This window comes from Heptranchias perlo, chromosome 19 (assembly GCF_035084215.1).
Source record: "Heptranchias perlo isolate sHepPer1 chromosome 19, sHepPer1.hap1, whole genome shotgun sequence".
Classification (NCBI taxonomy): Eukaryota; Metazoa; Chordata; class Chondrichthyes; order Hexanchiformes; family Hexanchidae; genus Heptranchias; species Heptranchias perlo.
Genome location: NC_090343.1, coordinates 8,595,640 through 8,609,982, shown reverse-complemented (window position 1 = coordinate 8,609,982; position 14,343 = coordinate 8,595,640). Strand labels below are relative to the sequence as shown.

At 42.6% G+C, this 14,343-nt stretch overlaps 1 protein-coding gene across 1 annotated transcript in view; it reads left to right on the top strand.

The window, feature by feature from the left end:
* samhd1 (SAM domain and HD domain 1) overlaps positions 1 to 6,359 on the top strand; it is a 37,278-nt gene extending 30,919 nt beyond the window's left edge. The window contains exons 14-16 of the mRNA XM_068000766.1: positions 296 to 400; positions 781 to 918; positions 2,900 to 6,359. Of these exons, the coding sequence (XP_067856867.1) occupies positions 296 to 400; positions 781 to 918; positions 2,900 to 3,049 (393 nt within the window). The 3' untranslated portion in view covers positions 3,050 to 6,359. The remainder of the gene's footprint in view (positions 1 to 295; positions 401 to 780; positions 919 to 2,899) is intronic.
* Positions 6,360 to 14,343: the final 7,984 nt, after the last annotated feature.

Genomic DNA, 14,343 nt, shown 5'->3' with positions numbered 1-14,343 from the left:
TCAGCTAGTGCCTTTTGAAATTTTCTTTCAGTCAGAAGTGAGGAGGCGTGTGTAGGGCACGTTTATTCCCTCATTTGTTTCGTTCATACTTATTCTCCAAACAGGGATACACCTCCTTAATAAATCAAACAGTCAATATTTCCCCTCAGGAAAAACAGCACTTCTGTTGCCTTGGGCATCAGAAAGCTGCCTTTGCAATGGTGCAGTCCGTTCACACAGCAACATGCAACAGCACCAGCATTTTTTCGGATTGAAATGTTTCAAAAGATTTCAACATCCGTTTCTGCTTATTTAGGTCGTTCAGATGGATTACGGGATGCAGGAACAAAATCCCATTAACAAGGTCCGGTTCTACTGTAAGAACAACCCCAACAAGGCAATCAAAATCCGTAAAGGCCAGGTAACGTCACGATGCCCGAAAAAGCAATCCAGCTTCTAATTGGCTTTAAAAAGTCAACTTGCTCCAGTCATGTACCAACTGAGAGCAGGGGTGTGAGCGGCTCCCAGTGCTGCTATGGGGCAGTCGTGTGGAAGGCATGGGACGGCAGTCTGGAGGTTTTTCTTGTTTCTTGATGTGCCCCTCAGCAGCCTTTGCCTCTTGCGGCGTTTGGGCGCCCTGCAGATCAGGATGTCAATAAGAGCTGGGATCCAGCCCTTAATTCGCTGTAACGTGGTGCTGTAGCTCGCCCCATTGTGCCAGAAAGTTCATAATTTCTCACTCTTCACTGCTTGCCATTTTTGCCGTTAACTCATGTGGATATCTCTCTTGTACCGACCCAGGTGTCCCAGCTGCTACCCGAGAAGTTTACAGAGCAGCTGATCCAAGTGTACTGCAAGAAGACCGACGAGCAGAGTGTGGAAGCAGCGAAGAAGCTCTTTGTTCAGTGGTGCATCAACAGGAACTTCACTAAACCCAGGGTAGGGACACTGAGACGTACTGGAATGTTGTCATTTCTGTGGTAGTGTTGGATACCTGGGTTATCACTGCTCTAGTTGTAGGAGATCGTCTTGTCAGGGGATTATTCTCTCTTTGCTCACCGTACTACAACTCTTTAGCAATGCAACATAATACTGAAGGAGTACTGCATTGTCGGAGGCGTCGTCTTTCGGATGAGACGTTAAACCAAGGCCCATCTGCCCCCGCAGGTGGACGTAAAAGATCCCATGGCACTATTTCGAAGAAGAGCAGGGGAGTTCTCCCCGGTGTCCTGGCCAACACACTAAAATAGATTATTGAGTTTGTTCGTTCTTTCTTATGTTCAACGTCAACCAGTCCAAATCCTCATTCGGATGATGTCATGGGTTAGTTTCTAATTTCAACAGTGTCCCACCCCATATTTAAAAATAAGTTTGTGGGGAGGGGGGTGAATTTCCTGGATAGTTTGACGAGCCAAAGCAAGATAAGGTGTGGCAATGGCTCAATGATCAGAAGGTCCTTAGTTGGATCCCCAATTTGTGCTTAGATAGATGATGGCAACTGATGCAGCAAGGAGGAGGGTGGAAAAATCGGCCAGAGTTTCCTGATTGTTATTCAGTGATCCAGACCAGCAAGTACCTATGTATGGATATCGACTGAGGACAGGATAAGGCTTTGTTATCACCCTCAACAGTTAAATAACCTGCCGCACTCGCTGCTCGACTTGGGTATGGATGAGATACTGGAGGGCTTACCAGCACCTGTGGGACTGTGCCCAGGAAGATTTGGCGTCTTCAGGACAGAAGAAAATTGGGAGCGGAAAAAATTACTCAAATAAGGGAAGTTCACTCAACCACAACGATAGCTGGCATTTACCTAGCACCTTTTAATGTAGAAAAAACATCCCATGGCACTTTATAATTATGTATGCATGGACATTGAAACAAAGAAGATGATAGTAGGAGGGGTGACCAAAAGCTTGGTCAAAGAGTTGGGTTTTAAGAAGGATCCTTGGGTTTTAAGGAGAGGGAGTGCTGAGGCAGAGGGGCTTAGGTAGGGAATTTCAGAGCATAGGAACTAGACGGCTAAAGTCATGCCTGCCAATGGTGGTGCAAACGGGGGGGGGGGTGGTGATGATGCACAAGAGTTGGAGGAACAGAGAGTTCTTCCTTTTCTTTCTTTATAAATGAATTTGCAATTTTGCTACATATAGGCCGGAGAGGAAATCTTCCCTGACTGTCACTGAATTGTTCAATTCATCCATTTTCATTTCAAGGTGCATTGGCTGAACCTCAAGAAGGAATTGTTGAAGTTTTGTGGGAGCAGATTCCATGGAAGTCTGTGCTTTTCCGCCCTGAGTGTTCCTGGTCACGGCCATGCTCATTGAGAGCCCAGAGCCTTTATGCCATGAGTGGAATGGCAAAAACTAAGTAATAAGAGTCGGTGACTGGTTCCATGTAACTCAGTCAGCTGCAAAGTGGTACTGTTAAAAAGAATGATTTCCATTTTATATAGCACCTTTCACAACCTCAGGATGTCCCAAAGTGCTTTACAGCAAATGAAATACTTTTGAAGTGTAGTCACCGTTGTAATGTAGGGAAACGCGGCAGCCAATTTGCTCACAGCAAGCTCCCACAAACAGCAATGTGATAGTGACCAGGTAATCTGTTTTTTAGTGACGTTGGTTGAGGGATTAATATTGGCCAGGACCCCGGGGAGAACTCCCCTGCTCTTGTTCGAAATAGTGCCGTGGAATCTTTTACGTCCACCCGAGGGGGCAGACTGGCCTCGGTTTAATGTCTCATCTGAAGGAAGGCATCTCCGACGGTGCAAGTGTCAGCCTGGATTTTGTGGGTGGCTGGAAGACTTATAAATGCAGGAATATTTTAGAAAGACATTTTAAGATGTGAAGTTTAAACAAGATGATAATTATTCTCCCTTCCCCAAAAAACAGTCCTTAATCGTCTTCATACCTATTTTCAGGATGGTGATATAGTTGCTCCTGAGCTGACACCACTTAAGCCCGATTGGAATGACTGCGACAGTGACAGTGATGACGTGGAGTCCAAGGATGAGCGCCAGTTCCATCGCCATGCCAATAGTTGCAGGCCCAAGATGAAGCTTTTCAAGTAGAGAGAGTGGGAATTTCCTGTGAATTCCGGGAGACTGTTATATTCCAGTAATGAAGTTGCATTCATCTCGCTCAGTCACCGTAGTCCTTTCCCTTTTTTTTTTGTTTTTAAAACTGCGGACAGCTCTGATTGTTTTCTCATTTAAATGAAGAAACGTAATCTTCATGTAAATGAATCCACATCTAAATGTCTTCAAAGCCGATCAGTTGAGAAGAAACGTTTGGTTTCATAAAACCAATGCCTCAATGAATGTTTGTTGCCCATTGCAGTGGACATCCAACCTCAAAAATCGAAAACCTTTTTTTTCCTTATTGCTTAAAGTATCATAAATAGGCTTCCACGAGAGCGTTGATGAAGGGCCAGGGATGGGATTCACTCCTAAAATTGAAGGTTTTTTTTTTGTCTAGTTCTGGCCAGGAAGAAGCCAAAGAAATAGCAAATAATGACGGGAGGGGAAACGGAAGTTTCAGTTTCCAAGATGGAATGCAGCATCGTAGAGGCAAGGGAGTTGACTGTTTCTCATTTAGTGTGAAAATCTACTAAGAATTATACGGCCTAATGGCTCCTGCCCACAGTAATATGCGCATTCAAGATTGTAAGAAGCTCAAGTCACTGTTTGCTCATTGAAGATGGTTGCCTTTACATCATGGAACACATGAGTGTTGGACATGCCTGCTTGTACATATATATATTTTATTGCTTGGCTGAGGGAGTATGGCTAGTGCAATAGACCTCATGACTGCTTTAATATGTTATATCTCTTCAACATACAGTTTAAAGTATATTAATAGAAAATGAATGCTCTATTTAAGTCGGGGAAATTGGATCAAACTGGTAATGATACCTCTTTCTGCACAACAAGCGAGCTTGATTGTGGTTAGGGTAACTAATGTATTTGCTTTGGTCGTGTTTGATATGTAAACATTGCTGTGGCAGTTCAAAGGTCAGTACTTGGCCCAATGATGGATATCCTGATGATAGCATTGAAGATGTTGATGGGTTGGAAGGTGCTGCATTATTCTGACAAATCATAGAATCTTACAGCACAGAAGGAGGCCATTCGGCCCGTCATGCCTGTGCCGGAGATCTTGTTGCTGCACAGGTTACGGTCATATTTGTGCACTTAGACATTGTCCTAGTGGGATGAGTCAGGGCGGATGAGAATCTAGGTTTGATCAAGTAACCTTTTCAGGGTTCAAGGCTACATTTCGCTTTGACTGGAATTCCTTCTGGACTGTACAGGTGGAATCACCTAATGTTCAGTGATTTCTGATTAAGTATACTCGGGGGCTTTTTCTATATGGACTGAACAAACGCACTGTACGCCGAATGCATAAACCTACAGGTAGGGTGAAAAATTAAGTGATTTAAATTAAGATTTTTGTAAAATTAAGATCAGGACATCTTGTTTTAAAAAAAAACCCTGCACAACTCTGTTCCCTTCCCCCTCTATGTACTTTCTTGTCACTTAGTGTTCAACTATCCCAGAAGTGACTTCTGAGCGTTAAAACTGGACCAACTTTTCCAGACTTCATTGTGGAACAGGGTTGACTTCTGAAGACCTGAATAGGAATGCATTGTTCTAGATGAGTATTTGAAATCCTTGTAATTAACTCCCTCACCCCCTGTCCCAGCTTATCATTCCTAGCCCTGAAATATGAGATCATAACATATACAAATCTTTATTCAAATGCCAAATGTGGAGATTTTTGATGTAGGAGATGCATCTGATCAGGAAGATCTTATCCCCATGGACATTGAAAGTAGACAACGTGAGTGGAATCCAAATACTTTCAAGGAATAATCAGTATTTTGATTTTTTTTTTTAAAAGCCTGGGGCATCTACTGACCCTGGGAGTAAATGGAAATTATATACCTTAACTTCAACTCTTTGTACCGATCAGTGTTCTGGTATATAGCGTCCCTGTACACACTGCTGACACACTGCAACTAACTTCAGCAAAATGGTGTCTTCTCTTTTCCTGAGCTCCTTATTCCTGTCTGATTCTAGCTATGTGTCTAGGTAATGGTGAGAATTTTTAAAAGTTACAAATAATACTATTTGCAACGTAATCCAGTAACTCCATAACTACCAGGAATGTGAGCTTTCGTGTAAATTCCATGAGATTAGGGTCAAAGGGCCTAATTGGTTAGCATGCTGACCTGTGACCTGTGGACCTGGTGTGCCTACTGGCTGCAAAGGTCCCCAAGTGAAATTAATGGGTAAGGGGGTGTACATCATAGCATCGAACCACCTTGAATTTCTCCCCACCTCATCTGCCCCAAATAGTGTTGGAAATCTTTTTTTTTGTTGCTTTGGTAAAATGTGCTTCCAAGTGGGAGAAGGAAGAAACTTCTGACTGACCAGCAGAAGCATATTCTGGGCAGAGGGCCTCTTTTTTCCCCTTCCAGTAACGTCTCCCAGATGGCCTTAAAGGCGCTATATAAATGCAAGTTTTTGTTGAGTGGAAGCAAGGTGCTTTCCCCACAGGGCAAAAAGGAAATTGTGAAAAACCAGTTGAAGTTGGGCATTGCTCGGAGAGGCAGTGGGAGAGGTCCAGGAATGGTTTGCATGGCTACCCTTGGCACTAGAGGTAAATGGATGGTGGGATGGAGCTCTGGCTGTGTCAGTTTAATTTACTTTCTGTACATAAATTATATTATTAGAATATATTCAGGGGTCATATGATGTGTAAGTAGTTCATTTATAATGCCAGGAAGACATTGTTTATCATGAATCCCCAATGGACCAGCTGAGTGCCGTGTTTACCCAGTCTCATCTGCTGAATTATTTTTTTCTCCTGTGTCATTTATTTAATTGGATAACAAAAGTGACCTGACTGTTGAGCTTGGGTCACATGACGCCATCTGCTCAAGGATCCATTTTACATTTCTCACGGCACACCTTTTTGGGATTCTCCCATTTGACAGAGACTGTGGCACAGTTCTCATTTCTGCCCCAAGTTCCTCACTAGACCGTGGACCCTGGGAAGGACCACCACTACCATCTCAGGCCAACTAGGGATTGGCAGTACATGCAGCCTTAAGAATATGCATTTTTTAACAAAAGTGTAATGTTGGAAACAGGCAATCAGGAGTGAAAAGGTTTGGAGTGTTTTATTAACCCGGCCAAAGATGAACAATTGAAAATGGACAACTCGTTCAAAAGATTGTTGAAAATTCAGATTCCAAATACGCAAATAGTCATTTGGTTTTGCACACTTCGATTAACCCAGTTTAAATATGTTGAACATTTGCATTGATGTGGAGATGCCAGTGATGGACTGGGGTGGACAAATGTAAGGAATCTTGCAACACCAGGTTATAGTCCAACAGTTTTATTTGAAAATCACAAGCTCTCGGAGGCTTTCTCCTTCGTCCACCTGACGAAGGAGAAAGCCTCCGAAAGCTTGTGATTTTCAAATAAAACTGTTGGACTATAACCTGGTGTTGTAAGACTCCTTACATTTGAACATTTGCATTGGTATTATTAGTTAGAAATTTCTGTTTGTGGTATCGGTATACAAATGATTACTGCCGTATGACTCCTCTTAACAGGTGGTAACTCATTTAAAACGAACAAGTTATTGTCCCTGTTAAAGGACAGGACAGACGAATGTTATACAAATGCGTTGTGTTGCCCGTTAACACTTCTAGACTGTTGTTTCCGTAACTCGATCCTTGCAAACATTTCATGTCACTTTTTGGCGGAGGGGAAGGGAATAGAGTAAAAATACTTGAAATTCTCTTGACCTACTAGAACGTTGCCTTTTAATAATGGAACATGGTTCTGTTGGGGTTGTGGAGGGCTGTGACCCGTAAATCATATGCGACCAACTCTCAGGTGTGTTAATGCTGCTGTGTCGTAGGATAAATGTGATATTTACCTCACTCAAATTTTAATTCTCTGAGCCTAGACAGTGAGTGTTGTTGGACTGTTTATCCACGGAGGGAATGTCAGGCGAGCTTTACAGTAGCACTTTAGTCAATGGTTCGCGTTTGGACTTGTGATTCTCAACAAGAGATTATGGTGTTTAGTCAGAGGTTGTTTAATGAACAGTCTGAAGGGCTGTTCATTTCAGTGCTTTTGCTTGTAAAAGTAGCCCCTGCAGTGGTGTTAGAGAACTTCTTGCAAGGTCACCTGAAACCTGGCTCTCTCTGCACAGAATTGTATTCACTCTTCCTCCACTTGCTGAGGACTGGTCTGAGACAGATTTTACACACATCAGCCCGTGGCAATGTCCCAGGTATAACTCACTGGGACTTTGGTCATGTCTTGGGTCGATGGTCGTGGAAAAGAATCCTATTGCAGCAGTCATCACTGAGTGGTATCTGGAGTCCAGATCTAATCTGTAGTTAATACCGAAGGAAACTTAGACTGTGTGTCTGTGTGTGTTATTGGGGAATAAAACAAGATGGTTACAGGTCTGTTGAGTGATTTCAGATCTGTGGAGCATTTAACTCTTGCAACTCTTTTCCAGTACGTCCTTGGATACAAGAAACGAGCCTAAGACCTTAAGCACTTTATATACATTGCAATAGGTGGAAGCCTCCCTACTCTGAATGTATTTATGCAAAATGCTTTTACTTTTAAAAAAAAAAAGTCCAGAAGCCCGAGATAATTCCCATCCCGGCCTGAGGACGAAGCCTCTATACTTTTTTTTTAATATAAACCTGTGAAATTTCATCCGTTGTTAATTCAGATAATCTGGGGAGAGGTGGAGATCAGTTCTGGGAGTAGGGAGGTCATATTACATAGAATTGGGTAGAATTGACAGCACAGAAACAGGCCATTCAGCGCAACTGCTCTATGCCAGTGTTTATGCTCCACACGAGCCTCCTCCCACCCCTCTTCCTCTAACCATATCAGCATATCGTTCTATTCCTTTCTCCCTCATGTGTTTATCTAGCTTCCCCTTAAATGCATCAATGCTATTCGCCTCAACCACTCCTTGTGGTAGAGTTCCAAATTCTAACCACTCTCTTGGTAAAGATGTTGCTCCTGAATTTCCTATTGGTGACTATCATATTTACGGCCCCCTAGTTCTGGTCTACCCCACAAGTGGAAACATCTTCTCTACGTCTACCCTATCAAACCCCTTTTATTTATTTTAAACCTTTTGAGTGTTTCAACCACAAGTTGACTCTTGCGTTATTTAGCAAATAGGTTCCAACAGTTTACAGACGTTTCTCATGTCCCTCTAAAGCCAGCTTTACCTTGAAGAAAGGTCATCAACTGAAGCCAGGTGGCCTTCTTTAATATAATGATCCAAATTCCAGAGACCCAACGTTTTCTTTGGTCTCACGATCTTCTGGTGACGCTCTGGTTCAAGTTAAGAGCACAGAGCTGGATCCTCTCCTTAATTATTTGAGGATTGTGGGCTTGACTAGAAGGGGCAAGAGGGTGAGAAGTTACATTGGGGAGAGTAGCACATGGATATCAAGGGTCTGTGAGTGCCGCCCCCCTGAGACTATTCTATATAATGTAAAAGGGGGTATGATACTCTTCTAATTCTGCTCAAGAAATGTATCTCTGTCCATCCTGTCAATCCCCTTCCTTGTTTTAATTAGAATCCAGCTCTTAAGTGAATAATAGATACTATGCATCACCCCCAATGTTTCAGGTCAATGATCCTTCATCCGAACTGGAAGAAGTTCGAGATTTAACAGTTTTAAAGCAAGCGCGGAGATTGGGAAAGAGGGAGGGGAGGAGGAATGAACAAAGGGAAGGTCTGTGATAGGGTGGAGGGCAGGAATGATCAAATGACAAAAGGGATGATGGTGCAAGGCAAAAGGGGGGTGTTAATGGGACAAGTGAAGAAACAAAAGATGGGTCCAGAGGAGGTGTAAATGCGAAAAGCAGAATCGTTACCAGCACCCGCTGTCCGAGAAAATGGGAACGGCGGTTATGATTTGAAGTTCTTGAACTCATTGACGCTGGAAGGCTGTAAAGTGCCTAATCGAAAGCTGAGGTGCTGTTCCCCAAGGTTGCGTTGAGCTTCATTGGAGTGGTATCTTGAGTCCAGACCTAATCTGGAGTTAATATTGAAGGACACTTTTAGTGTGTGCATATTTTATTGGGGAATAAAACAAGATGGTTACAAGTCTGTTTAGTGATTTCGGACCCGTGGAGCGTTTGACTTATTGGAGAGGAGTTGTAAGAACAAACCCAAGACCTTAAAGCACTTTATATACATTGCAATAGGTGGAAGCCTCCCTACTCTGCTGAATGTATTTATGCAAAATGTTGTTTTTATCCAGAAGCCTGAGATAATTCCCAATCCCAGCCTGAGGATGAAGCCTAGATGTCCTTTTGTTTTATAAACATGCTGCGAAATTTCATCTGTTAATTTAGATAATCTGGGGAGAGGTGGAGATCAATGCTGGGAGTGGGGAGGTCATATTGCATAGAATTGACAGCACAGAAACAGGTCATTCAGCCCAACTGCTCTATGCTGGTGTTTATGCTCCACACGAGCCTCCTCCCACCCTACTTCATCTCACCTTATCAGTATATCGTCCTATTCCTTTCTCCCTCATGTGCTTATCTAGCTTCCCCTTAAATGCATCTATGCAATTCGCCTCAACTACTCCTTGTGGTAGCGAGTTCCACATTCTAACCATTCTCTAGGTAAATGTTCCTGAAATTGACACTACGATAGCAAATGAATGCTTGTGTGACCAGTTTAACTTCACAATGCTGGAGCTCTGCTAATAAAGTTAGCACACTGCTAGTTAAATGAATGATGCGCAAATATAGGAACATCCCTATTGGATTTATTGGTGACTATCTTATATTTATGGCCCCTAGTTTTGGTCGTCTCTATGTCTACCCTATCAAACTTGTTTGTAATTTTAAAGACTTCTATTAAGTCACCCCTCAGCTTTCCCTTTTCTAGAGAAAAGAGCCTCAGCCTTTCCTGATAAGTACAACCTCTCAGTTCTGGTATCATCCCTGTAAATCTTTTTTGCATTGTCTCCAGTGCCTCTATAATCTTTTTTATAATATGGAGACCAGAACTGCGCAGAGTACTCCCAAGTGCGGTCTAACCAGGGCTTTATACAAGTTTAACACTCTTCAAACAAAGTTTTTTTTGCTTGTTTCTCTTTTCTGTTTACCTTCCCACCCCTCCTAACCTTGCCTCAGGCCTTGGGTAAAATAGTGGAATAGCTTTCACGACAAATTACGAGTAGAGGTTATGCTACAATCCTGCTTTGAACAAGGCGCATACATGTCCTGTCTTGTTGGTGGTTTCGATCCATAATTGTGCAGGGATTGTATTCGACGACTGTAGCTTGACACTGGGACAAAGCCAGCTGGCAGTCACCTGCAATTAAGCAAGCAGACTTCGGCTCTGCACTGCAGCACATCTACTCATATGTTTATTGCCATTTGATCATTATCATTAAGTATGTAGTCAAGAAAATATTTGCGCAGAGTGAAGGAACTATAGACTATTTTCTGTTTGGAAATGTTATCTGGTGTTGAAACTAGCTGTTGGAGCAGGGTGTCCTATTTGAGTAAACCTTTACTTAACTACAAATTATACCTGCAAATCTACTCAAGCGTGTAACTTTTTTGAAATTTTAGATTATTTTAAACCTTTTTGAATGTTTTAACCACAAGTTGACTCTTACGTTATTTAGCTAATAGGTTCCAACAGTTTACAGACATGTCTCATGTCCCCCTAAAGCCAGCTTTACCTTGAAGAAAGGTCATCAACTGAAGCCAGGTGGTCATCTTTAATATAATGATCCAAATTCCAGAGACCCAACGTTTTCTCTGGTCTCACGATCTTCTGGTGACCCTCTGGTTCAAGTTAAGAGCACTGAGCTGGATCCCCTCCTTAATTACCATGAGGATTGTGGGCTTGACTTGAAGGGGCAAGAGGGTGAGAAGTTGCATTGGGGAGAGTAGCACATGGATATCAAGGGTCTGTGAGTGCCGCCCCCCCCCGAGACTATTCTATATAATGTAAAAGGGGGTATGATACTCTTCCAGTTCTGCTCAAGAAATGTATCTCCGTCCATCCTGACAGTCCCCTTCCTTGTTTTAATTAGAACCCAGCTCTAAGTGAATAATAGATACTTAATGACCAGTAGCTTGGGAAGGGGACAAAAACAAATCTGTCTTGATGATTAATTTCTAGCAGGATTCCTGTACGCAGTGTGATGTGAATTGGAAGCGGTAATGCATTGCTGCGGATGGGGATCCTCATCTATGCATTTACCTACACGGTGCCTTTTATTATATAACCTTCTATGCTGTTCAAACATTTTGGTCAGCTTTTGTGAAATTATATACATGGGCATGTTTTGTGTTATGGAATGTAAGCAATTGGTTAATAAAAAAAAATGTTCTTTATAAATGGTGGCTGTTGGATTAATTAAGGGACTTTCCATTTTGGAAATACGCAGTCCAATTATATAAAGGTTGGTTCCATTTTTGGCGGGAGGGTGGGGGTGAGGCGGTTGGAGGCTGGTGGTCATGTAATGAAATCTCCAGGATTACGCCCACTCAAAGTTGGCAACTGTAGTCCAACTTTAGCATGATCCTGTCCTCACCTGAAATCCATTGTCCAGGAGGTGTCACTGGATAATGATAAGAATCGAGAACTCTGGTGATTTTTCCTCCTCCCAATTCCCAGCCTAGGAGAAACAAAGCCATTTGCAGTGTCCTTCCTGCCATTCTGGCTGAGATCAGTCAGCTCGACATGAACCTGGGACCTCTTGGTCTGTATGAAAGACTTGCATTTTTATAGGACACTTTTCACTTCCCCAGGGTGTCCCAAAGCACTTCACTGACAAGTGGATTCACTGCTCTGTAGGAGCCAATTTAGAGAGAGGAAGGTCCATTGCCGTTACTAATTGAACATTCAGGGGGAGATGAGAAAAGAGTCTTCTAATCATTGGGGCTAGATTTGAACCTTGGTTTTAAGGTGAAACGGCAGCAGTGTTCTTTATTTTTTCCTGAGTTGGATGTTGCAACTTGGATTGCTCATCTCGCAGCCTAAGAGGAAGGAAAAGTAACATTGAAGAGGGCACAGGAGCTTATAAAGTCCCAATGTGCACTGTTGGACAATGGTGGTCCCCACATCACTGGCCATCTGATACCTTACGAGCTCATATGGCCGCCCAGTTTGTATCGACATGTGTTGGCGACATAATGTACATTTCGATCATTTGAAAAGTGTAAAATTGCCAGACCAATGTGTACTGGTTAAAACTATTTGGTCAAATTTATTTTTAAGGTTAAATATACAGAAGCCAAAAGACACCGCAAAGTATTCAAAACAGCACAGCACTTATTGATGAATGTGGCATCAGTCTGCAAAGAGTTTATACCTTTTTCAGAACAGTGTTTTTTCACCCATTCTGACACACAACAGGATTGTTGGATGAGCTGGTAAGATGTGTTTCTTTGTAGATCTTCAAGAAGAGAAGGCAAACTGAGATCGAGTTTGCCCACACATGCTTTTAGGAGGTCTCGCAAGCAATCATGGGATAAATGACTATATAATCTGTTTTAATGATATTGGTTGAGGCATAAATATTGGCCAGGGCACCGGGAGACGTTCTCTGTTCTTCGAATATAGCCATGGGATCTTTTACAGATAGGGCCTCTGTTTAGCATCTCATCCCAAAGATAGCATCTCTGACCATGCAGCGCTCCCTCTGTACCACTATATGACAGTGATGTAGTTACTTCGAACATTCAGCAGGCTATCTGCTGGTCATAACTTAAGCCGCAAGTATGCCCAACATCCAACACTTGTAAGGGGTGCCGGCAACACGTTTAAATTGAACACACTCCTTCCAAATAGCATCTTTTCTAATGCATGCTTATATGAGCATTCCTAGCGAGGTCCAGAGTCAATCTCCCCTGGACAATTTTTCAATTTTACATCAAAATGGTGCATTCTGCTTAATTTTAGGACACTTATTAAAACTTCATGGGGGATAGATTTTTAATGTGGGGAAAAAACATTTCTGTTAATTTATGAAATGAGTCAGTACAGAATCAAATAATAGTTTTACTGCGAGGATTCATCACTGTTTAAATCAAGTTTTACAATCATTTTTAATAATCTTGACTGAAAAATCATCAGTTACTGTTTAACTTGTATACTTACGATCAGTTGACTCGACACATATAAACTCGCTCCCATATAATTTAAAACACATGTCAAGTCAGCAAACTAAATTCCTACCTCTTCCAGCGGTTGTTCCCTATGCAGTTTCGTTCACCCAGGCAAGAACCGAAAATGGGACAATGCAGAATATGTGAGCGCCCTGAGTCCTGGCAGGTACGTGCATCGTGTGCAACGTAATTTGCACTTGTAACAGATCTGCCCCTAGCAAATCTATCCTATTACAAGAGTGTCCCAGCCCCCACAGTAAGTCCATCCCAGTATGGAGTCTCCCTCAAAATAAACTCTCTGCTACGATAAAATAAAGTTTCTGCCCAAAATAAGGTCACTCTAAAGCTCAATTGAACCCTAACCCTTCCATAGGGAAATTACATTTACAAATAATGGAATTGCTTCCATAAAGATGTCACGCAAAACTCTGCTGCCCGCATTCTATCCCGCACCAAGTCCCACTCACCCATCACTCCTGTCCTCCAAAGCCTTCAATTTAAAATTCTCATCCTTGTGTTTAAATACCTTTTGTGGCTTGCCTCTCCCTATCTCTCTAACCTCCTTCAGCGTCACAACCAGCCCCTCCCTCTCTTCCCCAACCCCCCCCCAAAAGGACACACTATTCCTCTGCTGGCCTCTTGTGCAACCCCTCCCTTTACCCCACCATTGGCAGCCGTGCATTCAGCCGTCCAGGATCCGGAATTCCCTCCCTAAGCCCCATTGCCTCGCCCCCTCCCTCTCCTCCAAGTCTCTTCAACCTCATCTCTTTGGTCACTTTCTTAACTTCTCCTCCTTTGGCTTGGCATCCATTTTTGACTGATTATGCCTCTATGAAGTGCCTTGGGACGTTTTTCTACGTTAAAGGTGCTATATAAATGCAAGTTGTTTCAGTTGGACTTTTAAGCTTTGCCTTTTATTGGCTTGTTAACTAGCTTTTATCTGCATTTTCATTGGTGCATTACTTCCTGTTGATGTTTAGCTCTGACTTTTTTTTTTGCCTACATTACCTTTTCCTGTAAGAGAAGTCCTTTCAACTTCTATTGTCCTTGCACAAAGCAAAGTTTCCGTGATGGGAGTTCCCTCAGAGGTTCAAATGGCACTACTAGATTTGGAAGATCATTTCATGAGGGGATGAGAATGACGGGTGATTACA